This window comes from Varroa jacobsoni, unplaced genomic scaffold, assembly GCF_002532875.2.
Source record: "Varroa jacobsoni isolate VJ856 unplaced genomic scaffold, vjacob_1.0 scaffold_1147, whole genome shotgun sequence".
NCBI classification, from domain to species: Eukaryota; Metazoa; Arthropoda; class Arachnida; order Mesostigmata; family Varroidae; genus Varroa; species Varroa jacobsoni.
Window position 1 is genome coordinate 89,134 of NW_019214049.1, and position 25,803 is coordinate 114,936.

The following is a 25,803-nucleotide window of genomic DNA, read 5'->3' on the forward strand; positions in this document are numbered from 1 at the left end:
TTTGAGACGTGAGTTTTGAGCGTTCTTGTCTACAGCTAAAACCATATATATATATATATATATAATTAAAATTTGTAACTGGTAGGTGATAACTTTTTGGTCCTGAGTTAAAAAACTTTTCACCATAAATTCGTGTACCGGGTCCTCTGGTGTTGAGCTCTGGTGAACGTAATACTACGGAGTGAATGTGTTAATTGTACTTACGATTGACTCTATACATGAGCCTTTGTGCGTTCGATAGCTAACATTATGCTTATAAACTTTCTAGTCCGTATCTAATAAGGGCCATTTCTGTGAGTGCTTCTGTGGTAACGATATTGGACAATTGCGATACACTTAACATCCCGTGCGCGAATTCGTTTTTGGAATTTAGGTCTCTTACGTCCGTTTGTCTCTGTCCAGTAATTATGTGAGCGAGAAACTTAAGGAACTTAAGGAAATCTTAAAACTAGGCGAATATAGCGTAAACCAACCAAACCAGATAGTTTTTGAAGGTGTCTAAAACAGCCGAGAGAACACTCTGTAGTTATATATAAATATAATTATTTATGTTAGTTGAGGTTCGAGTCGCAAATACTGTTCTGAAAATGTTTCGCACTTTTGACGTACATGGGAGATACGCTCAAAGCAAATACTCACGTAAGTTTCATACAGGATCTTTTTCTCTGTTGATGATGAAACGATATTTGGTTTCGTCATATCTTTTTTTTAACTGAGCCGTTACTTGTCGTCGTGCCTCTATCGTCGCTCTCCGCTGTTGGTACGGTTATGAGCGGGAGGATGTGAGTATTATCTATTCTCGCTTCGTTTCGCCCCTCGTTACCACCTAGCCATCTTCTGGACATTGACACACAGCGAACGAGTGTCGCTAGGCGTCTTGCAAAGATTTGACTCCTTAGTGAGTCTAGTACGCAGTTCGGTCAACAGTCTACTCCATTCACCCAGTTCTTAGTAAAACCCGCTGGCTCTTCCTCCTAGCTTTTGCAGCTTGGCTCATTCGCTATTCGACAGGCTGAGAAAGTTGTTGAGACAGAGAGAGCAAGTAAAGAGCCAGTGAGTCACTAAGACAGAATGAGCTCTTGACACGAAGGGCTCGTGGAACAGTTCAGTTGGCAGGAAAGCGTCGGGAGCCATGCGACAGAAAGAGTGTTGAAGTAAAGAGGAACGAATGGTGAGGTTGATAGACAGATCGTTCGGTTAACCGAAGAAGGGTAAAACAGATTGAATCAAACCGAGGGCAAGCTTCCGACTCCCGCAAACCGACGGTTCTCTCCTGCCCGTGACCCTTTTCATAGTCCTAGTCTAGATACCTCTGTCTGTCCTTTCTTGTGCGGAGCGAGACCTCCCGTGTGTGCTTCGTGTTTTGTCCGTGGTTTGACGAAACAAAATCCTTTTTGGGCCCTCTTCGTCTCGTCCTAACTATTGAATTCTAACATCCACTTCGTCAATGTCAAGAGAACAGTAACCGTTATCAAACACCCACTCAATTGGTGGGCGACCGATTCTTCCCGAGACAACTACTTTCTCTCTATTTTTTTTTGAAAAAGGAGTAAAGCTGCTCTGATGTAGGAAGCGAAGCATTTATCGCACAATGAATAGAAATAACAAAGGAAGTGTGGAATGGAGAAACCAGCGGCAAATAACGGTGAGTAACCATTCTCGTAGATTGACCCGTCCATCTTAGCCCGTAAGTGCCGGACGTATGAGAACAGAATGCGAGTCGCTCTAGCAGCAGTGACGGTTAAAAGGTTAGCTAGTGTAGTCGGATAACGCGAAAGCCCTATCGAAACCCCTTTTATTGGTAGGGACAACTCTGGAAATGACCGAACTGCGAGTCCCATTACTATTTTCTTCCACCTCCACCTGCCTTCCGTTGCCCACCACTCGAAAAGTTTTCGATTTCAATGAAGTGCCGTTGCTGGCCAGAATATATTACCGCTTCTTGCGTCCGCTGGTGCAACAGCTATGGTATGGTAAGGGTAGCTTACTTCTCCACCCTGCGAAATACAGCACGTTGCTGTGTCTATTGTTACTTTTGAGCCTGCTGTCGCTGCTTCTGCTATTGCTACGATTTTCAGCCTGGAGACTTTTGAAGGTCTCGGTAGATATATATGTTTGCGCGGGTCTACGTTGAGGGACAAGCTTCTTCACTATCGCTAGTAGTAGCACCCTGAACCATAAGTTCGAGCTGTCGGCCCTCGAGCTCTTTTTTGTTCGTTGTCCTGCTAGAAATACCTTTTATAAGAAAAAATCGAGGGGTCGTGTCGTCGCTTCTCGTATCTTGCTTCATTTTTCTTGAACGTAAACATCGATAAATTTGCACTACCATGGTAGAACGAAGTAGCATGCAAGCGGTCGCGCAGGAGACGATTGGAGCCCTAAACGAATAGAGGAGAGAAGCTTGTCTACCTCTGCGCGAATGTGTGCGTTAGGAGATGAGCAACCCGTATTTACATAAAGTGGACCGCGACAATGGCGATACACAAAACGTGAAAGTAACGGGGTCGAAAGCGGCTTACTAGAGAGGAGAGCGTCCAGCAGTTGGCAGTCAATAGAACGTAATGCTTCCTTTATGTAATGTAGGGTATAGTCTGTTGGACGACTCCAAACACCAGTGGCATCTTTTTTACTGTCAACCTTACGGCTATGCTTGTCGCTGCCGAGGCAAAGCAAGGGCTTGAATAACGCTCATTTGCAACAGGTGACGTTCGCGAGTCTGTTCATTGTCCCTCGTTTCGCCCAAGTAACATTCCTTATCGCTTGCCATGGTGTCCCACTATAGACTTGTCAACCGATCCGCCTGTATCCATGTGTCTGTCCAGTGAAGTAAGCGATATCCACTAAAGTTAGGTTCCTTGCTATGTTACTCGATGAACGTTACTATATTATAGGCTTCCCATATTATTAGTCGGTGAACGTTATCTTTGTGATATATAGGTGAAGCCTATCCGCGCATTGTACGCATGATTAACAGTGAACAGAGTAACGATACAAGAGCTCAAAAACAAAATGCATTACTGCACACGATCAGGCATTTACGCATCACTTAACCTATGGAAGTATATTCAAACAGCAGAGAAATTGCGGTACCGTTATGGAACCAAATCAAGCATCGTTGTTTTTATTGGACGGAGTTAAAGTATTGAAGTACTACTCATGTAGGCAGATGTATTTGTATCCGCAATACATCAGTGCCTCGTGCCGTAGCAAGACCTTTGCTGGTCGTTATCTTAGTAGTTACCTTTACCACTGCGACACGTATCTGCATCGTCAGGCAATATTAATCACTTGTCGCGGATCATGAACCATTCTGCACTCTAGTCTTGTACGCCTTTCAATCTATCCTAGCTCCTTTGCTCAGCAATTTTTTTGCGACTCCGGCTCTATCGTTATCAGTATTGCACCATCTGTGCTTGTGGAGCTGATAAAAGATGGGGAGACCAAAAACTCTGTGCTAAAGTATGCTACAAGTTTATTAAAAGTCAGAAGCCGTTGAGGGCAAAGCAGGATGACAGAAAGGGACAAAGAATTATAGAGAGAAAGAGGATAATACAGATTTAAACGCCGCGGGATGCTGCTGGCGATCGAGGAAGACTTTACTTGCAGCCGCGTCGTCACAATTTGCGAGACGACGATGGAAACTGCAACGGTGAAATTGCTCGAGTTACGTCTACACTGGCCGTCTACGACTAGGTCATCAGCGAGAGGGTTGAATAGAACGTTGAGGAAAAGGGAGAAAGCGTGCGGCGCAAAGGTGTGGATACACTATCGGTCGTATCCTGGAGTACGCTGCGGTGCAGTGCCATTTTGTACTATAGTAGCGTAGGAAGACGATATCAGGCGTTGCTGCGGCTTACTATGGAACAGCTGTAGCGTCTCCTCTAGCTTATTCCAAAACGGCGACGAGGCGGCCCAATGTAGTTCCTTCATCACTCTCTGAGTGATATATGGATGACAAGGATGACGATAGAACAGGACACATGCCTATTTCTGGCGACAGCCAGTCCAGCGCCAATAACAGCCGCCGCCCGTTATTCGCTCGAGTCAACACGGTTGTACTGCTCTGATCAGACGTAGTCCTACCGGTAATAGTAGCAGCTGTAGCACCCTCACTTGCCAGCCATTTAAACATTCGTTCATAATGCAATGGTATCGCTTGCCGCTCTTGCCCAGTTCGAACCAATTTTTTGCCAGCAGAGAAGAGCCAAAGCGGCTATATGTCAACACTGCTAAGCCAATCCCTCAAGTAGCCATCGCCGTTAAATAATGATTAAAAAGGAATGAACATTAGAAAGGCTTTAAACGCATTGTATAAGTACGATAAAATTCGGAGAAAATACCTAGTACTAAAGTTGTTGTAGTTTTTTTGAGACCACTGATATAATGGGGCAAGAATCGTAAGTATTTACCCCACTATGAGTTAAACTAGAAAGATTTAGTCGCACCACATTCAACACTGTGTAGTTCAATAGCCGTCATGCTCATGAAAACGAATCGCTGCGCACTGTATCATCAAAAACAAACATTGCAGAGCTTCAAGATGTTTTTATAACGCAATCCCTTTCAGAAGTGTACATACAGGGTCACTCTGAGTTTGTTTGATACGGTATACGCAGTGTGCGCTCGTCGTCCTGCATGTAGCTTCTGGTTCGAGCTCCCTCCAGCTTTGCTGGCATTCACTTCCGGTATGCAGTGGGACGAAGCAGGGGCCTCTCGGAGCATTGAAAAGCAGTTGAATGTTAGTCTGCATTTCGCATCCAGCGCAGCGTCGGTTCCTTGATCATATGAGGCGTACACCATTACATCTGCCATTTGGTGGGTTAGACACGGTGGAGGAAGCGTCGGTGACTTCGTGATTGGCGGGTCGTGGGAGGACAAACGAATAGTTGGAGCAACAAGTATGTACCCCTGTGCATAGGAAGTATATTTCAAGACAACGGAGAAGACGATGGACATGTGAAGGAAACGACGAAAAGGGATCGATTTCGCTTTTCCGCGCCTTGTCGAGCGTTGTACCCGAGTGATTTCTGGCTTTGGCAACCGCTACGATTTCGCTGCCCTACTAAAGTGCCGCCTGTCATATCTCTTACTGTAACTGCGTGCGGGGGCAGACTACTATTATCGTGTGTGCTTCATAATATATATATATATATATATATATATATATGTTATGCGTGCGAGAATCAGTAAAGAACGTACGCTACTGTGTCTTCTTAGGTTACGTAGAAAACCAATTAATTAAAAAAAATTGAACGTTCTTTCTTCACTTACGGTCCATATATTCCGGTGCTGCATACACCCTCATCTCGTCCAGATTTAAAATGCATTATACACAGGTCGATGTTATATTGTAAATCATTGATTCAAGCTACAGTATATTTAAGCAAATGCGTGTAGTTCTGCTTACCCGCTTGTGATTTTCGTGAGACGACAACGGACAAATCATCCATAAGAAAAGGCTGGGTATATTCGACATGCTGTTGCCGATCGGCAGTCAACGGAATGTCCGCAATAGCAATCTCCACTTTCTGCAAGTGTGATAGGAAAACAACACTTTGCAATTCCGTTAGCATAGATATATCTACATGCTTCCAACATGCAAATCAGCAATACTTTGAGGAAGTAAAGTAAATGACCTACGGAAGTACCTACGTGATATTCCCTTGAATTCCCCAAATTGGCTTCTCTTGAGCTAAACGGAAGCCATGGAACTTCAAGGAAAGGCAAACTCTGGTCTGGTGCACCATTGGAAAAGAATGGCAAAACGAGAATAGAAAAAGTTGAAGTACAATCGTTACCTGGCTTCTTGAGATAATAAAAAAAAAATACTAACTTTGTTGATTACTTCGGATATAAGTCCAGTCCACGAAGCGTTATTGTCAGTGCGTGCTCCGGCTTGCCCACGTGGCACTGCATGTATTTTATATGAGAACGGCATTACGTTGGCGAGGGCTTCTAGCAGCTCAGGGATCAAGCCGGTGAAGTCGGCGTCACTTCCACGCTTCAACATCAGATATGGTGGACTCTGTGAACAACACACGCAAACGACACGGCGGTTCAATATTAATGGAATTATCAACTGTTTTGTACTCGATTTCGCTAGTAGAGCGCCGTATGTCGGAAGCACGAAGCTGGTGGACTCGAAGAAAAAGAGAGAGAGTCGACGAGCAGGCCTATATGACCAAGTGAACTACCCAGAGCCTGGCGACGAACTACCGTCGGCTTCTTTTGGCTGTGATTCATTTGTCGAGCTAACTTAAATCAGAAGGTCATTATTTTCCAATATTTCACTCATATACACGTTCACATGGTGGGCTCACACTCATTCAGTAACGTGAAATTAAACATTGATGTTTTGTTTGTTGGAAAAAGTCCGACTTGGAATATCTGGAAGTGTGTGACATATTTGTTTTAAATCCGAGACTAAATATTAGCGTCAAACAGCTGATACTGTAGAATAAGCGAAAGCACTCCTGTTTGATTGAAGAAATGGAACCAAAACCAATCATTTTTCTTCGTCACCGTACTATTATTCAAGTGTGCATCTAATTAGACGCTTAGTAAAGCACGTGACCGTATACGTGAATTACTTTCATAAATTCAAAAATTGCTCTCTGAATACCCCGTTCCTTGGGCGATCGGTGCCGAACAATAGAGTAAGAGGTCAATTAGTTTTTAGACCATACGTAAAATAAGCTGGAAACAAAGCAGTATCTACCCAAACAAGCTAATTTTGAGTATAACAGGATCACTTTAAGCAATATCTAAAAGATCCAGTATCTACTATGGTCAACAGACGCGAACGCCAGAGACTTTTCACATAATTGAGTTGACGCTTGCTATTCAGGCTAGTTACTTCCAAAACTTTTAAAATCTCTCTTAAGAAAGGTCCTGTTGTTTATATATGATAGAATCTAATAAAATAATATTTGTCGTGGGCCGATGGCTGTGGAGCTCTGGACAAATGAATTCAACATTTGATCAAAGTTAAGCTTACTTACTGACGGATTTGGCAAGAAAGCGTTTGATGGCATTCCTCCATGAAATACATTAGAAAGAACACAAAAACTCTGCTAAACACTGGCGAAGTTCAAATAACACAACATCATAATGTGTAATATTATTCAGACACAAATTTGAAGTAATACTGCTTACTTATATTGTCCCATGGTTCCGTTTTGTTCTGGTCAAAAAACGTATTTTAGGTACGTTTAGCATTCGAAATCTCGCAATGGCATATCTATTGTATTTAAAAAAATTGAATTTCTCTGATATAATTAACCTAACTTTCTAGTGCACTCACGAGTATTCCACCGACAGATATTTCTTTGTTGGGTGTGATGGCACCAGGAGCTTTGATTTGAGGTAATGCTTCAGGTTTGTCGGTCAGCATAAGGCCTTTTTTAGGTGACCAGCTTCCTAACTTAACGTGTCCAACATGTGAGCTGTGGATCACAGCGATAGTAGGCTGTAGTCGACTGCCATCGGCGAGAAATTCAACTGTGCCCGTTTGTCCTTCTGGAAGTTTTATCTGTAAGATTGCAGCGTAAGTGTTCGAAAACAAACAATGATCTTTATTCTGATCATTCGTCGATATTTTAAATCTATTAATGTTGTCCCACTGTCCGTTTCGTTGAACGTTTCCGGGCCTTGGTAGCTTACTGCCGAATGGTCAGCAGAATAATTAATCCGAAGAAATAGCTCACCTGTTTCAGCAGGGAGGCGAGGTCCTTGCCGTGCTCGAAAAAGCGTGACTGATCCATACAATTGAAACCAACAGTTCCCTTAGAACCATCTTCTTGCGGTCGATAGGCTTCGAGTAGCGTCGGTTTATCTTGTAGGGCACGATCGTAATTAGTAAGAAGTGCCGTAACAGCGTCGAGGAAAAGATAACTCTCGGTACCTTGATTCTTAAAGGAGTCCCTAAGATTTTAAATACAAAAACACGAATACATACGGATTTCATTTAATTATACATTTTACTTAATTTGGAGGTATAGCTCATCCTTTGTTTGTAAGCTAACATTGTGAGACAAGCTCAGTTTTTGAGCGCACTTTTCTACAACAGAAGCGAGCAATAAGAAATGTCAACCCTTTTATTGAAATGTGAAGGCATACTTAATTGTCTAGCAACATTCGTCCGCTTCCCTAGTACGACCCTGTTTTGACCTGAGCGGTTTGCAATAATCTCAAACGCGCGGTTAGTAACGATAAGCTGTTGCTTTGTTACGATTACGTCATCCAGCTAGTGAAGTTGACGCCTAGCAGCAAACGACGCTAAGCTGGAGGAACGTCGGGCTTAGCCATGTGAAGAACCCTTCATGCAATCCTTTATGTACCCTAATAAGCTACTGGGGAGCTATTCCGAATGCAGTTTGTCGTATTTAAGAAAACGAAAAAAAATGGAGCACAGATAGATTGCCATCAGGAGAAAATGTATTGAGCGGCAAACACAATGGAGCGGAGATGGCCATACCAGCTCACTTACAGATATGTATTCAAAGATGGAACAATAAAAAAGTTTTGTAGCTGAACGGGTAGGTGGCTACAAAGACCAACGGGTCTTCGTATTAAATGAGCCAATGACCCAACAGACGTGAGCGGGCAAAAGGATCATGTACCTGGACGCACGCTAACCAAAATGCCACTGAGAGTTTGAACCCGGACATCCATGTAACCCCGAAAATTATCCTACGCTGCTATATATGACAGCTGTGTAAACATAAGCTGCCCTTACTGTGAAATGCTACCTGTAGTTGGGATTCTGCATCATTTTTTTATGGAAACGCATGACATGTGGCAATTCAGAGTCGACGAGCCGGAAAGCGGTCACGTTCAAACTGCTACCGGCATCACGAAACCGGATGCTCTGCCAGAAGTCGTCCGTCACCTGTGGAAACAGAGAATCGCGTTCGTATTAAGGCGATTATATGTGAATTAAACGACCTATCTGCAACTACAGTCGACAGTCGCCAACTGTGGCGTGTCTCGTAAAGCTTTGTACGGCATGGCCTGTCTTAATTGGCTAAAACAATCATTACGTAAAACAGGTCTTATTCGTATAAGAGACGTTCCCGTTCTACTATGTGTAAGTTATTTCATACTTAGCAATACAATAGGCTTACTTATATCGTCTCAGGACTTACCAGACTTGCCAGAATGAATTGCGTGTTGAGATTCTTGAAGCTTTTTACCTCTCTAATCATTCCAGTGAGTACAGTCTTTATCAAACTGGGTTTATTTACGTTGAGTACGATTTTCTCGATGTTATCCGGCCGTAATCTTCCTAACGAGGATAGCTCGAGAACGGCATCGCTAGCCTCAGCCTCGCTTTTCACCTTTTTCGCGATCGAAACCTTTACTCCGGAGTTCTGAATAGCCTCTGTTGTCGTTGTAAAGGCCGCACAGCAAAGAAACATGCATACGAACACTCGAATGAGTACACTTAGGATATTATTCGTGTCACACTGCTGAGTACAATCACGTCAGTCGCTTTCTCACAACAGTGTACTTAGCTTAGGATAGGCCGAGCGTTTCTGCCAGTACTTAACATCTTATCCGTCACCCTTCTCTTTTCCTGACCTCCCTTCCCTACGCCCTTTCTTCCGCATCTGCTTGTCAGTCTCGGAACAGCCAATACAGGAACCCAAATGCGCCTCCCTGCATGCATAGCAACGTATAAGCTAAGGTCGTCTCGCTCAGATGTGGTGAGGGCTTTTATGGTCGTGCGGCCGCATCCACGGAGCGCTGAGCAAGCCGGCCGTCAAGATGAGCATGAACCAAACCAGCCCAGCTGGCACGTTCTGGCTTATTGCTCAGTCGCGTTAGCGTTAGTCCTGCAGGTCTGTGGTGGAATGAAACGGCTGAGGCTCTGTGGTAGGGGGGGCCCGACAATCTTTTCCCGTATACACTGAATAGAACAATTCCAGAGTGCGTCTGCCTCTAACCCCCTAACGCTGGCGGTTGTACTTATCTCCATTTGCGTTCGCCTCTGTTCGCTCGTCCCCACCACCTCTGGGTAGCCGGAAAGCGAAACTGGAAACGAGCACACGCAGGCCGCCTCGTTATGTTCAGGGCTAAGCGGCTTGTCATAAAAGATGACGTATTTCGTGGCCGACGTGGAGCCAAGTAGGGAATTATTTCTACTACTAGTATTACAGCAAGCTGGTTGGTAGCAGGACTCAAGGGGGTAGAATAAAATAGGCTCTGAGTATGATCCACATAGAAGCTTCTGCCTCATGCGTTCTCCGCTGCCGTGTATTTTTTATATCAGGCCGATGAAACGGTTGGCTCTCGAATTTCGACTAGGGCAACTTTAATTCCAGCTCATCTTCCCTGCAGAGTTTTCACGTCCCTTTCATTTGTCCTGCGGGAAGACGAAAATGCTCAGTAGGCGTGGCTCGCTCATTCATCAAAGAAAGAGTTAGTAAAGAAGCGCTGAGTCGAACCCGACTGAACTAGGCCCGAGTCAAGTTGTCAAACCTAGCTCTGTCCAGATGAACTCAAGTGAACCAAGATTGACCGATAACGCAAGCCGCTGCTGTCGACCGACGGCGACCACCCGTCGAGGCAAATGGCAAGCCAGCCAACTGGCCAAAGCCAGTCGCCGGCTACAATAGCAGGCCGCGTGGGGGACGCAAAAATCACTTCCTTGGCCTCGTCCGAATGTCAGTCACGTCTTGTCGAATTTGTTTCTTCTTCGCTCTCCGAATGGTCAATTCTTGAAATTTAACTCGGTGCTCATTGCTTCGGCAATTCAACCAACGCCCTAGCGGCATCAAGAGTAACACCATCAGCAGCTGTTACGATTATTGCATTGCGGCAGTTGCCCCTACTGAGTAGCTCCTAGCTGGTGCTCTTATCGCTCGCTTCTCGGCCTCACTTGAGGTGAATTTATAAAACAGTTAAACGATATGAATATCTATAAGTTGACGACACTGACCGTTTCAACAATTTTCCTGTCGTCGAATAACCGGCCTTTCGCCAGTTCCGTCAGCCATATTAGACATTTTCATATTGCTGTCAACAGCATTATCGTGATTCGACTGCAAGCTAGGAGTATTTCAGTGTTTTCTGCCTTTTCCAATCCAGTTTTTATGTGCGAGCGACACTTGCGTTAATTCTTAGGTTTGTCGACCTTTCCTTTCGATTTATCGGTACGTTCTTTTGTCCATCGTTCCTTTAAGGGGATATTGGGACTATCAGAAATCCTTTTGCAGTTTCTTATGGACTCGATCTAATGGGTGGGCACTATTAGCTTTCACCATACGCTTTTCCTCTGTATACACCCTGAACAGGTCGACTTTAGTCAATTTAAGCGGCAAACGAGCATAGGATGAATAAACAAAAAGGGTACGTACCGAATCATCTAAAAGCCAGATGTCAACAGAAATCGTGAAGAAGCCAGCAGGCTGAGAAAAACGGGCAACGAATAGAGAGTGGGGATGTCTGGGGGCACATACAGACATACAAAGAAAATGAAAGCCGAAGAGAAAGCGAAAAAACTGGATGGGTCTACGAAATGGAGACAATCTGCCCATCTATGACAAGGATGTTGAGCGCCCCGGGCTCTGAAGATATTGCCTGGGATTATGATGCTATATAAAAAAAAACACAGCCATTTCGCCCACTCATCCGTCTTACCCGTTCGAGTCTGATTACGGTGTCTTCGAAGTTGCGCATATATCTAGGCGCGTATGTACACCAGAGAAATAGTTCTAGGTTGATTGTTTCGGAAAAGAAACGGAAATCTCAATAAACGCGATTTCCTGCCATTTCCTTTGAAAAAGGAATTAGTTCACTTTTTTTTCACAAGCGCCCGTATATATTACTGCATACATCTCGGTCTCATCATCAAAAGAACATGTTTTTGAAAAAAGAAAATTTATCAGTGTTAGAGCTAAATGATTCTTCTAATCGTTTAGATAGCACCTTGCTATTATTATTCTCATTTATTACTAAAAAGGTAATACTATTGAATAAATAGTTGATTAGCTACTTTAAGACTGCTCCACTTACCTAAAATATCCGGAGCAGCTGAATCATCGTGGATGTAGGCCACCTGCTGCCATTTGTAGCGTCTCAAAAGGGCGGCCACTGCTTCCGCTAATGGGACGAATGTGCTAATACCCAAATTAGATGTTGCCGAGCTGCCAGACCCGCTGCTTCCGTCCGCGACGGCACGAGCCGCATTCGATATTGACGCTGAGAATGAAGAACGGCTAGATACTCCTGGTGAAGGCCCACTAAACGACTGAGTACTCACGATTGGAATGTGGAAATGCGACGAGTACGACGTAAGCATGTCACGCACTACTGGCGGCGAATCCGGCGGAATGATGAAGGCTAGGACGCCTTCCTTCATAAGCTGGCACACTGATTTCAAACGAAGCAGCAGTAACAGCAATAACGAAGAATGAATGATAGCAAAACACAGAAAAAGCACAGCAAAAAAAGCTAAATTAGAAACGAAGTAACAGATAATAGAGCTCTGAGCTGGTAGTCACATCTGTCATCGTCTCTACGTTTATATTGTTCGGTTTTACGTTGGAGTATTTAAGTTTGTAGCCATCGCCACGGTGCTTCTTGGTGGCATCGACACCCACGTGATACCGTGGCGTATATGGTTATATAGTAATACTAGGACGGCGTAGGACGAAACGAAGTAATTGTTGGTAATTATCCGTCTTAAGCTAATTTTGTTACTGTAGTTGTTGTAGCGCACTAGTTCTGGTCGGGTGATGATCAACACGCCACTTCCGCGGCAGCTCAAAATCATCGTATTGTTTTGATGCCTAATAAGAAAAACGAGACTTCTCGCAGAGAAACAAATGACCGCCTCGATCGAGGTGTTAAAAAGCACTAAGTTTTGGATCAAAGCTGAAAGGATAAAGAAAAAAAAATCGATCCTGCAGTTCTACCAGCTTCAATCGAACTACGCTGAACTATAATAGATAGCTTAGCAACAATATCTGGCCGAGAGCAACCGTTCTTGTTAAAGTAGCAATGAAAACTGGCTTCGTTGTCATATCATCTATGAGTATTTCAGCCTGGTTTCAATAGGGTCTATTGAAGTATATCTACAGCGATTCTGAAACGGTATTGCAGTAAAGCAAATCGAAAGATCCAATGATATGACCATGTCCTACTATCAACTCATTGGCAGAGTTACGCGCAAATTGAATGAGATTATTATTATTTTGTGAAGAGGATTCACTGCGATGCAAAGCCTGCGGCATTCGAACCCATGTATAGCTTTCTATTCGTCATTTTCCATCATAAAACTCTGGATAATGGCCAAAGATATGAGTATGAGTGCGAAGCAGCAGTGATGACATTTTTATGGAAAATTGTTGATTTCACTGGGCTAGACTATGTCTAATAATACTAGCAATTTCCTAGCAAGTAAAAAGCGACGCTGAAGACTAATCCAATACGGTTTTCCTTACCTGAACAGTTGTAATTGGAACATAGTTGGCATCTGTGAAGAAGAGTAAATTTGTCTGTGTGACACATTTGATAAAAGATTTGACAGATTTTTTCAGTGTTCATCTGTAAGCATAGGATCGACCTTCGCTTACCTCTCATGTTCTTGGACATTGCTAACACCCTTTGCTGTCGGTACGAGTCATGTATTAAACCAGACTGTTATCTCTCCACAACTTCAAGTAGATTCAAGAACATTCTGTTATTTTGAGTGTTCTAATTCACAATTATTATATCATCCACAGTGCTTCAGGATAAAATCTCGATTTTTCTTCCTGCGCCTGTTAAGTTTCCACTAAATTCTTCTTTTTGACATAATTAAGTTCTATTACTAGTTGCCAGAAATTTCATAACAGGCGTTCAAAATACGAACGCCAAGGTTTACCTGCTTGTAATGGCAACGATGTTTACTAAGTATGCATCCCCTCTGGTACCAAGTAATCTCGTAGCCTGAAGATTTAATTGACCTTTATTTTTGCTTGAGCCACTTACACCGAGGCCATGGCCAGAAAGCTCGAAAACGATGCAAACAACAGTTAAGTATAACAACAATATCCGCGCAGATACGATCAGTTGCTGGGCGGGCCGTTAGTAATAACAAATATACAAAGTAAGTAAGTTGTTCATGTGAGTCGCTTGTTCCTTCCGGCCCCACACACCCCACCTCTATCTATTGCCTCTTCGTTGTCTTCATGATTAACGCTTTTTTTAAGTGAATGCCATTTGCTGTGGGCGTGTTATTGCGTGGTCTGAGTGCTGTGTGTCTTCGACGTAATTTACGTTTTCGTCGTCGTTGTTCTAGTACGAGTGCGAATAGCAGTTGTTATTGCTGGTCTTTATGCGGTAATCGCGGTTAGGCTTCCGACTCTGTCGATTTGCACAAATACTGAGCGAAACCCAACTGTCTATGTTAACGGATCCAGCTTCTCTGAGTCTTCTTCTTGATGATGACCCTGTCGAGTAGCCGGAACAGCAAGGTCTTCACCGAAACGACAAGAGCCCGAGGCTTGCATTACCACCCCCAAAACGGCCCCGTTCTCTTCGGCTGCCTCTCAACAGCTTGTCTTCTCCGTCTGCGACTCGACAAGTTATCTCTTGGCTTCGAGAGCTCTCACGACGGTACTGGCACAACGAAACAGCAAAACCTTGGAGGCAGTATCGTCCCGCTTCACTGCGCATGCAGAACGTACCATTCGCATGGTCGCTGGCCGAGAAAGAGTAATATTTAGCTTACAATGGGTATTACACTCAGCCGTGTGCGCCTTTAGCTATAGGTGCTAGCTAATGACCAGAAGTTGTTGCGGGCTAGATAGAAAGCATTATAGCAGTTTATGATTATAGGTGGTAATGTATTGCACAGTCAGCGTGCTTGCACACCCCAAGGATAATATTATGATTGTCTTTGTGTGTCTCAGATATTTCCACGTTAACATAAAACAGTTTTAAACAGTTAGCTAAAGCGAACTATTCATTCAGGCTTCTTTCTATAAGTTCAAGCAGGACAACGCTAGTTTATGCAGAACATCACGTCTATATTTAAAATTTTCAGATTCGTAGCAAATAAATTTTTCGAGAAAAAATTATAGTGTTGTACTTTCCAAACTGGAGTAAATACTCAGTTCCTTCCCGGAATATAAAAATGATTCGTAATTACATCTTGTATTAAAGTTTACAATCAATACATAATTATACATTTTAAATATTGGGCTTACTTATCAGTTATTTCTGCTTTAGCTAACGCAGCATGTTAGCTACACCGTAGAAACAGTTCGTACAGATATGGTAAACAGTTAGTTAATAGTATAGGTAAAGCGTTCGTTCGACCACCGCATTCTCACCTGTTAGAATACGGAGGTCTTTGAAAGACCGCTGCCGAAAAGCCGAGATAGCGTTTGGCTTGGCAGAGTGCTTTCTCACCCAATGTAGCGCTTCTACTTTTCCCTTGGTTACAATGTTCTTCTCGATGGTTCGTGTCTCTTTTCTATTTCTTTTCGTTTCCCCATCTTTAGCGGGTCTTCTTCGTCCTTGTTGTGTGGTGGCCCAGTGACTTTCTCTGCGAGCTTCCGATGACTACGCTTCCGGCAAGGTGTTGCATTGCTAGACCGATCTTCCCCTCAATAGATATATGTGTGGGGTGTTCGGTCGCTGGGTTAGGTTCGATTCATTCTTAGATAGACCCCGGCCTGTCGGTTGCTTGGCCTAACCACGATACTGAGAAATTATGGGACAGAGCATATAGTAAGCCTGGTATAGCTACCTCTGCTCCAGCTTACCTGCATGCTACCGGCACGCTTGACATATAGGGAAAGCGGAGCTACACAACATGTAGTTGTATTACCGTCGAATTGCGGCAGGGTCTCTAACAGGACAGCAACGGCCTAGCGTAACCGTGAACTTCGGCTTGAGTGCTGACTGCAAAGACTGTCAATTGTGCGTGTGTCTCATAGTTCGTGACAAGTAAACCTAAGGAAAACAAGGAAAGCCTGTAAAAAAACATTTCTCTACAGGACTCCGAGTGTTGATATAGTACTTTAAAAGAGATTTTTCTAGTCAAGCCACGGATGACCCAGGTGACGAGTGAACCGACCCAGAGACGTGCCGCCTCCATTCCTGCAGCCTCGCTATTCCCCGCTCCTAGCGCGGTCCCACTTATGGACGTTACCCTAGTGTGACTAGGTCTGCGGTCTCCGTTTTTCCTTTTGGCAACGTCTCCCCCCCGCCCCTTCTTCACCCAGCAACCTCCCTCTTGTCTATCCTTCCTGTCCAGACTGAGGTCCATCGACAGAAAGGCTAGCTGGCGTGCAGCTCATTGATGACGACCAACGCTTTCGCTGGCTGCCAAATAGGCCAAGCAGGCCTTTTACTTCTTCGTGCTCGGATTCCTCCAGCGATAAGGCCCCGAACCAACTATTCAATGAAAGGCAAAGTCCACCTGCTGGCAAAGTCCTTTAGCTGCTCAAATGCGGCGCAAATGCTGCATCCACTATCCTTATAGAGACCTTGATGACCGCCCTTTAGCGAACCAACAAGAAACGAATAAAAACGTATGACGGAATTCCCTTTCAGACAATCATATCACACACAATGCTGATATTAAATAACCCGTATTAGTTCCTGATCGTCCAGGCGTGAATGGAAAATACTGAAATCTTACTAAAACTATTATTCTTAGATTTATACTGAATATTGTGTGATAAGAAACTCGTAGGTTTTACTATCCAGTTTATAGTTTTCAAGATTACTTACTAGGAGCTATCAACTTTATGAATAGTCTCTGCTGAAATATTAGTTTAAGAAATGAGATTATGTGGTTCTAAAAAGATCGTTTTCGTTACCCAATTTATTACCAAATTAAGTCACATTTATAAAGTAAAAAAACATAGGTGCAAAGAATAAAAATTTCAATTGATAAAGGATTTAAATGATATTTAAAAAAAGAGCTAAAACTGGTGTTGGAAAAACGATACAAATAGCAAAACTAAAAACCAAAAAATTAGAAAAAACATGAATAGAAAACATATCACCAAAAAAAGACTAGATAAATGATAAAACCGTATTTATTATCGTTTTAGATACAAGGGGAACCTATTTTCTAAACCTAATAGATGTACTTCCCGTTGGACCATGGCGTTTACCCGCTGAAACTAAACATTTCTATTGTCTGATCTTTTGATTAGACACCACCTACCAGCTGTGACGATTTGAAGATAGTCCGCGCTATCCAATCGTTTCGTTACCATGTTTACCTCGAGGGTTTTACTATCGAAGTTTTTGATAGCGTATTTAATGATCCCTTCATAGACATCTTGCTTTGGAAGAATCGTACCTGTAACAGGAATGAAGCATTAGAATCTATTCTGAACACCAACCATTTATTTTGGTATCGGAAATGCGTGTGTCTATTGAAGCTAGCTAGGAAGGGCGCGATACTGGGCTATATTTGCGGCTAGACTTTTCAATACAATATCAGTTGTATACAAAGAAGTTAGGGCGCCCAATTCTCTGTATATGGGAGGAAAGAGGGGTAGAGTTGAACGTTAGAAGTAGAAAAACTTATCGCATCAAATTGTATACAGTCTTCCCCCATCTCTTCATGAGGCGAAAATTGGGCAGGCAGCGACGCCTACAAGGGAAAGTCGTTCACAGGCGCATTGGATAGGCATTATCGATGGTTTTGAAAGAGTGCCTACACTCCTCACAGTTGCACACTCATACGCACGCACAATGTCGCGTAAACTCTCAGGCCTACTTCTGTGACACAGCAGCCGATAGCCAGTGTTATTGACACTACAAACAACAGCAGTATCGATCCTACGTCGTACAATATTTAGCTCAAACAACTTTGAGACCAACCGCTCTTTACCAGTGGGAGGAGGAACTGCGGTTACGAAACGATCGTTAGCGGCCAAAGGAAAACGAGCAAGAGGTAGCGAAAGATGGGAGTGAAGTCGAAAGAATGGATCTTTGTCACCATAGGATCCCAATGTTCTCGCGTCGGGGTTTTGTTTAGCACACAGGACAGGCTAGTGTTGACACAAAAAATGATTTAGAGCATCGTGCGGCCGGCACAACACCATGGCGTACCACATGATAACCGAAGTGGCGTAGTCGTCCGAGAAGTCATTGCCGTTGCTGTCGCTGCCGACTCTACTGTTACGGCAACCACTGCCGTTCTCAACATCTTTTGGAGGTTGAAGTCGCCACCATCATTTAGCAACCAACGTTCTCGTCGTTGCTGTCTCCTCTCAGGATCCAACTGTTTCCCGGAAAGTCGGTCTTAAACTGTGTTTGAAGGCTAGCTAACTGCGCTTGATCAAGGCGCGTGCTTGTCCATAACTAGTACACATCTTAACCTAACGCTATGGTTTTCGTCTACCGCTCCCTCTGCCTTGATTCTACAACCAGGTTTTGAGTGAGTCATTCAGTCACTCCTTAAAGTTGGCCTCAATTGCTGCTCGTCTCTTCTGCCTTTTCCGCGATGGTAGTATCCCAGCCCCGCTGCCCCCGATGTCCCTCTTCTACTACTAAGCTCTTCTTTTTTCGCCTCTGCCTTCACAGGTCAGTTCTATGATCGCTAGTGGCCAGTCGAAAGCATCGTTAGAGAGGACCACGTCGAGTCCATAGAATTTTCTTTCGGAATGGCCAGCCAGTCAGACGCTGGCCAAACCAGATAACGTTCGCACACGAACCTCCAGGCACACTTCCACACGCACCGCTGACATAGCACTGTCTACGGTGGGCTTAGAGCTGGTAATGCCAGCGCCGCTCCGAATAACCTAGATACCAACGAAGGCGTCTCACTTGCGGACTCTGTTTCCTTATAGCGGCGGCAGCCACTGGGAAAAGCTGTACAGAACCTGCCGACGAGGAGCGAATCCAACTTTAGCCTGCTAGTGCAGAAAAGGGGGACGAAGAGAGCTCTGGGCATATGGAGGCGCAATTGGGTGGTCCTTTCACCCATTGCCACTCAGAAAGACTGTATCAACAGTAGCTATCGAATGCTTGGCCGTACCCCAAGGCCCATCCCCGGTCAGTTAGTGCTAGTAGTCGCAGTAGCAGCAATATTGAACTACTCCCCAAAGGGAGATTCGCGATTCGACTGTTCGTTCTTATTCTCTCTTTTAGCTTTTCCTTCATTTTATGCCGACGCCGGATGTTCTCGACAAAAGAACAGCTCGGTGCAGCTTTGGTCGATAATTTCAGAACAAGATGTACGATAGACTGAGGCGACAGCAATAACGTAAGAGATACACCTGTGTCGTTGAAGGGGTAAAAAGCGCTTCAAACTATATGCGTATTTTTTACTGCATCCATCTAGTATTAGTGCAACAACGGGGTCGTATAGGGCAGTTTTCGATGAAACAGACAATTTATGAAGAATTGCAAAAGGGACAAATTAAACTCTCTCTCTAGTTCATACATCGTAAAGCTTAATCTTTCCACATCTACAATAGTCTGGTCGTCCTTATCACTTTTTCTTCGAGTAATGCATTTTAATTCCTTTAGCTGTGTCTATTGTATATATATTTAATGATAGAATATTAGGTCTCAAAAGCTTTTGGGTGCTCTAGAGACTAAAAACTGGTCAAGTCAGCAGTGTTTTCGAGCGCGCACATGTGAATTTAGATTCAGCACAAAGCCCGTTTTTGTACCTTTGGATGCATAAACTATTTATTGTAAATAGTTAATAGGTAGGAATTTCATTAAGCTAAATGTGTCGAATCATAGGCGTGACGCTCGGTTTCAGGATAAAAAAATTGGTGGACTCGAATACGCCAGTGTTCATTTCATGATCTCCTAGGTGTCTTTAGAGAGTAAGGGTACAACACACCAAACAAACGTATCAGGAATGAGAAGATTTCTTCTCGAGCGATGTTATGCAGTGCTTATGTACAAGCATATATAAATTAACGTCTATTTTCAAACCGCTCATGTTCTTACGTAAGCAGAGTAAACCAACATTTTCTCGAAGAACGTCTTGTAATGTTAGATCTATGTCCGTTTCGAATACCTTTCGGGCTACTGGGTACTGGTAGAGTAGTAGATACTTGTGTGGTATATGTACATCAATAATAGATTTTCGTGGTCGATATTGCTGTTGTCGGACATATAGAGCCAGTGAGTTGTTATTTTCAAATGAGTATATACATACAAACATAATGCTATTACCCAGATCGTCGTCTGCACTTGAATTTTTTGGCCAGTCTGGCAAGTGGAAGACATAACAAAAGCCTACAGTCAAACGGAATGGCCAGACAATGAGAAGGGGCAAAGAGAGAAGGGATATTGTGGTCGCAGTTCGCGTTTCGAGCTGGGTAATAACAGCTGCTTCTGACCTCGCCGTCGAAACGTACGTGCGTTTCACGTGGCGGGATGCCAACTGAAACTGAGGACTCAGAGAAAAGATGCTGGATAAATAGAGATATATGAGTTAAAACGAATTGAAGAAGCCTTTGCCTCTACAGAACGGAAACCTTAAGGACCTACCAAGTGGTCGACAAAACTCGCATAGAAATATCTCCACGCAACAACAATGATGAGAGAGCATCGAACACAAGTGCACTCTATACTCCACATGGCGGAAAGCAACGGGAAGATAGCGCCAAAAATAATTTTGCTCAACTGAATTCTCGCTTTCTTGTTTTCCTTCGCTCAATCCTCCTGACGTCTACCATTTCGTCCTGTCCTCTTTTGAGCTCTCTTCCCTAGAAGCTTCCCGACTTCATCAGCTTGTTGGTTGGCGAGCAGGGTCGCGGGATTGTGCAGATAAACCCAAACGGGGCGCCGAATCTAAAGGCCCATGGTCGACTACGAAACGGCAATGTTGACACTTCATGTCGACAGCCTTTCTCGTTAACCCCTTTATATTCTTATTAAATTATCTAGTACACACGAGCGCGAATGAAATTTCAATTTCATTAAGATATTTCCCGCTATATTCACTGTCTGCAGCAGTCTTGCAAAGCAGTAGTCGCCCTTCGCCTTTTTCTGTTTTGGGCAGGCTGCAAATTTGCCTGACTTCGCACGAATTCATACCACGCGAAACACCTAAGGTAAAATTAGACGGAGATGTCGTAATGTTTATTCTTTTATCTTTCTGTCATCGCCTAATTTTCGTTATCATATCCCGAAAACTGCTCATGCTTTACTTAAAAGTAGAAAAACGCTCTCCTTTATTTAATGTCGCTGAAACTGTGGCCTTCACCGCTGTTAGCACTCTCGCTCTCGTTTTATATATATATATAACTTTCGCCGTGTAGCTAACTATAAGGTTGAATGATACTCTCGTGGAAAAATATTTATCCAAAGCCCAAAGAGGAGTAGGAAAAACAAATGTTGCGTCTGTTTTTCACCTATCGACGGCCATTACGGAAACAGTTAACTTAGTGCACGGAAAAAAGTGGGCCAGGGCACCTTGGAAAAATTCCAAATTCCCTGGTTTAACTATAGTGGATCTAATATTACGCAACCAAAGAGCTGCTTACTTGGTGTTGCGACTCATCGTTTACTTAGAAGTTTTCGTCTCGTACATATGTTTGTGGAAGTTTTTGTTATTTTAGTTATTTATAAACGATTTCCCATTACTATCATAAAGATTTAAAGGCACAGAATGTGTGAGAAATGTTCTCGTCAATGCGGACATTTACATAAAGCATCTTGAATCTGATGTGGATGCAAACAGTTCCTTATCGTCGAATGCATCAGATAAAACGTCCATTTAACGCAGAAACGTCTTTTGGGTAAACGTTGTTTTACCATCCTTTAACGTTTGTTCCTTTTGCAGTCTGACATCTGCAAATCCATTCCAAACGTAGTGACACTTTTTTCGATCGACATAGTACTTATTCTGCAAAAATTGCTCGTCATTGATACGTCAGTGATGATGGGAACAAAGCGGTGCGGAGTATTAGATCGTCACAGTTAGTAGCACATCGCCAACAATTACGATAGACTTGCAAACTTACGTCATCCTGGTGGCAGATCACCGGTAAGTCTCTCGAGATCTGCTCTGAAGTTCAAGCTAGCAGCGGTTACAGCAGCTATTCCCGTTTTATCTGCTAGGTTCTTCTCAGGCTCGCAAATCGTCAGAGAATTCGAGCAGGATGGGAACTCGTCGTCATATGCACAGATGCATTCGCTTTGTGTGAGTCAGTACGTTCGCATGCGTGCGAGCATAATATCTTGACGTAGCGTGTACCGCTTTCCGCAGCGATGAGGCAGAAATCACACTCGGGATAGGTACGTACGGGACAAGCACATGCGGGATGCATCGGGATAGTGACGATGGCTCAGGGACGTAGTAACGTGATAAGATCAGAAGCAAAAGCAAAAAGAAGCAGTGGGAAACGGTATGGGATATTATCCGCAATTTTTTCCATACTAGTTCCTTTACTTCCGTCAACGGTTGCCCGACCTGCCAAAATCGTCGTTTCCTTACTCTCCCTTCTATCATTCCCATTATCCTTTTACTTGTTTTTCTCCCGATCCGTTCTGTAGCCTTGAGCAATTTTGCCTTGACCGTCTGCTCTGCTCGTCACGTAGCAGCTGCTTCATGTTGCCGTTGCAGCCACTGTTCAATACTCCGGTGTTCCTCTATGCGCTCACGCAATGTTTGTTGCTTCAGCAACTGACTGCTTCGTGTAGCCTTTTTCGTGCTTACTTTCTCTTCGCATCCTTGCGCCTGCTGCTCTGCATGCTTGTCTCAGCCTTCAACCCCGCCTTATTGCCCGTGCGACCATGCAATGTAATAATTGCTCCTAAGTTTCATGCGACTGCCGTTAACGTGCAGCGTACACGTCACGCCAAACGCAGATATTACTTCCTCACCTATTCCCAGCCTGCATCCCAGACTAATACGAGCATGGGCGTTGGGCTACATGGGCACTTGGGGGAAGTGGAGTTAAGACGCAGCCTTCTCCCTCAGTCCTTCCATCCCTCCATAGCCTTAGTTCAGCTTTCGCAGCTGTTCACTGTCGATCGGTATTCATCTTGCTTGTCGTCGCTGTCGCAAACTAACGCGAAGGACTGCGGCAAAGTGCCCTTCACCGCTATTATGGAACCTTGCTAGTTCCTCTCGTACAATCACTCATTGGTATCCCCACACCTATTAGCACTTGCCTGTCCTTCCTTTCTACTACATCTTCACCGACCACATCGCCGACATGATCAATTTCCTCGCTGGTAGCACCCTTTCCCAATACTTGAAAAAATAAGATAAGGAAAATTAGCTTCAAAACGAAAGACCAGTAGAGGCTGCGTGGTAGCACAGGGGGTAGCAAAACGAAAGCGGCATCTGTCGTCTCATATGGCTAACTATGCGTGTGTGTATAAGACAACGAATATCACAATATAGATATACAACTGTGGTACTGGGCAGCAGCTATACATCTCATTATCATCATTTGGCGGGGATCTGTGATAAAGCGGCAGCTATAAAGCAAAAGATGCCGAGAAACAATGAATCAACCCAGCAACAATGAATCATAAAGCACATGCTCCCGCTAAGTGCACAAAAGAAGTCATTAAACTACCGTATTTCTGTTACTGCGCATGAGAAGCTTACATGAGTGTATGAATAAGTTTTGTAAGCACAAAGTCCGGTAGGACCAAGCGCACCCTCATCTTCGTTAATGCAGGTGGTGCTCAAGTGGCAGCACTCAGCGGTGGTCAAAGGTGCTTTTGCGTCCGGCACATGAGTAGATACTTAGAAAGAGAAAGCGACGGAAAAATAAAGTGCGTCATCCAGTAACAACACTAGCTAGTTTTTTCATAGCAAGCAGATTGGAAACAATCTAGCTGTCACGGTTTGACCAGTTGATCTACTTCCTTTGCTGCTAAAACAATGCACCGCATACCGAGCCTCAATAGACGTGCAAAATGGGTCTCTACATATCGTAGCGGCTTATGATCTCTCTATGAGTTGCAAGCCCATTACTATTCTATTATTGTTAGACATAGAATGTCATAACAGATAGCGTATCTCTTAACCTAGAGTTCTGTACAGGCTTGTGCATATATGCGGTAGTAAATGGCAGCAGTACTATATGCGTAAATGCTCCGTTACTATACGCACCATTTGTGTTACCATCATCATACCTGAAGCCACAATCCGAGAGTCTTGAGCTTCGTTGGTTTTCACGATACGGTGGATACTGCTACAAATGATGACAAGGCCCCCAGAAGACTTAACTCATTCATCGACATTTACTGCTTTAACTGGTTAAGCTTCAGATTCCACCTAATGAAACACTTCTAAAATTCCTGGTCATCGTTCGGTCTACGCTGAACTACTTGACCTGTAGCCAGCGAGGCTCAAACCAGCCATCTTCTGCTAACTTGTATAAAGGGGCGGCAAGGAAGTAACACACTATCATTACTCTAATCCTGTTTTATCACCAATCCTAATTACTCAACTAGCCAGCCGAAACGAATAATATCTTGAGTGCAAACGTCCTAGATAAAGTCGAAGTAGTTATCATTAAGATGACCACTGTAAAGCAATGCATCAGCTGACGACTCAACTTTAATTCATTGAAAACAGAGACATCATTTGATCAATACTAGGTTTAGACGTTCATTTCAGAGGTACGATCAGTATTTAAGTCGAATTGTATGTACCGACAGCTTTAAGATTCTGTGAGTTATTTATAGTTAATGATTAAGAGGAAAATCTCAACTTTAAAAAATTCTTATGAAGTATACTAGATTGACGCGGTAAATAGCTATACAGGTTATAAATGGACGAGGATTATTTTTGACATGGAAGCGAGTCTTATACCGAAAATCCTAAAGTGACTTGTACTTCACAACTTCAAGGTTTTTTTTTTATGATCTCGTAACTATCATGCACCTTATGACAAAGATAATATCGCCAGCTCGTTCAACCAGTCATGTTTGCTGATGGTCGCATAAAGCAAAACTGATAATGACCACATACTTAACTGGTTGTTACATTCATTACAAAGTATCAGAATTATCTATTTCATTTTTATAAAACAAATTTATCATAAATGGCGATAGATACAACTTATTCATAATTTAGTGCTGTTGACTCTTTGGCCACACAGGTGGTCTCAAACCATGCAAGAACTCATCGAAGTACGCTGAGTAATATAAATTCTATTTTGGCTTCTAGGTGCAGCTTTCTTCAAACCTTCAAACATTTTTTTTTGTCTTCGAATAAGCCAGAAGAAGCAGGCAGATATATCCAAGGAAAGGGGTAAATATAGTAAAGCTGGCGAATGACCTTTAAATCACATGTTTGGCACAAATTATTACAAAACCAAACTAACATACATGGCAGAATCGGAGTTAGAACGAGCATATCTTATACATTTTCATCAAACCTGATTATTCTATAGCGTACAAGTACAAAGTCAGTTGGCGTGCGACGTTCTGATTTAGCTGCACACAAAACACGCAGTTTGTCTTTGTTAGAAAACGCTTTAGGTACGGTCGTTCTGACAACAAGTCCTATAAGAGGCCATCTATATCGTCACTTGTAGGCGAAAGCCACGAACTTGAATTGTGTTAAAAGTACGCAGGCATTGAATTGTAAGCTGCAGCGAAGACAAAGAAGATTATGTCGAGTACTAAGCCGGAACCCGGTAGCGTTCGGAATGACTCCTGATATGGAAATTGAGACAATAAAACGAGTATAAGTCAGAGTATAGTTGAAACTGATGTAAAAAACAGGGTTCTTTTCTCGAAATCAACAGCGGTGTATAGCTCGATCATTCCATCATTTTGTGCGAGGTTTTATCTCCCTGCAAGTGATATTATAACTGGCAAAATGAACAACGCCTGCTTCTAATAGAT

The 25,803-nt window shown here is 43.4% G+C and overlaps 1 protein-coding gene across 4 annotated transcripts in view; it reads right to left on the reverse strand.

Moving 5' to 3' along the window:
* LOC111267112 (glutamate receptor 4) overlaps nucleotides 1-25,803 on the reverse strand; it is a 75,268-nt gene that overhangs the window by 15,530 nt on the left and 33,935 nt on the right. For 3 of the 4 annotated variants that reach the window (XM_022845114.2, XM_022845113.2, XM_022845115.2), the window contains exons 2-9: nucleotides 17,174-17,311; nucleotides 12,019-12,375; nucleotides 9,147-9,382; nucleotides 8,751-8,890; nucleotides 7,707-7,923; nucleotides 7,304-7,531; nucleotides 5,834-6,025; nucleotides 5,408-5,528 (exon numbers count right to left, since the gene is read on the reverse strand). In XM_022845114.2, the coding sequence (XP_022700849.1) occupies nucleotides 5,408-5,528; nucleotides 5,834-6,025; nucleotides 7,304-7,531; nucleotides 7,707-7,923; nucleotides 8,751-8,890; nucleotides 9,147-9,382; nucleotides 12,019-12,375; nucleotides 17,174-17,311 (1,629 nt within the window). Of the gene's footprint in view, nucleotides 1-5,407; nucleotides 5,529-5,833; nucleotides 6,026-7,303; nucleotides 7,532-7,706; nucleotides 7,924-8,750; nucleotides 8,891-9,146; nucleotides 9,566-12,018; nucleotides 12,376-17,173; nucleotides 17,312-25,803 lie in introns of those variants that run through there. The other variant, XM_086971197.1, reaches the window with a different exon arrangement.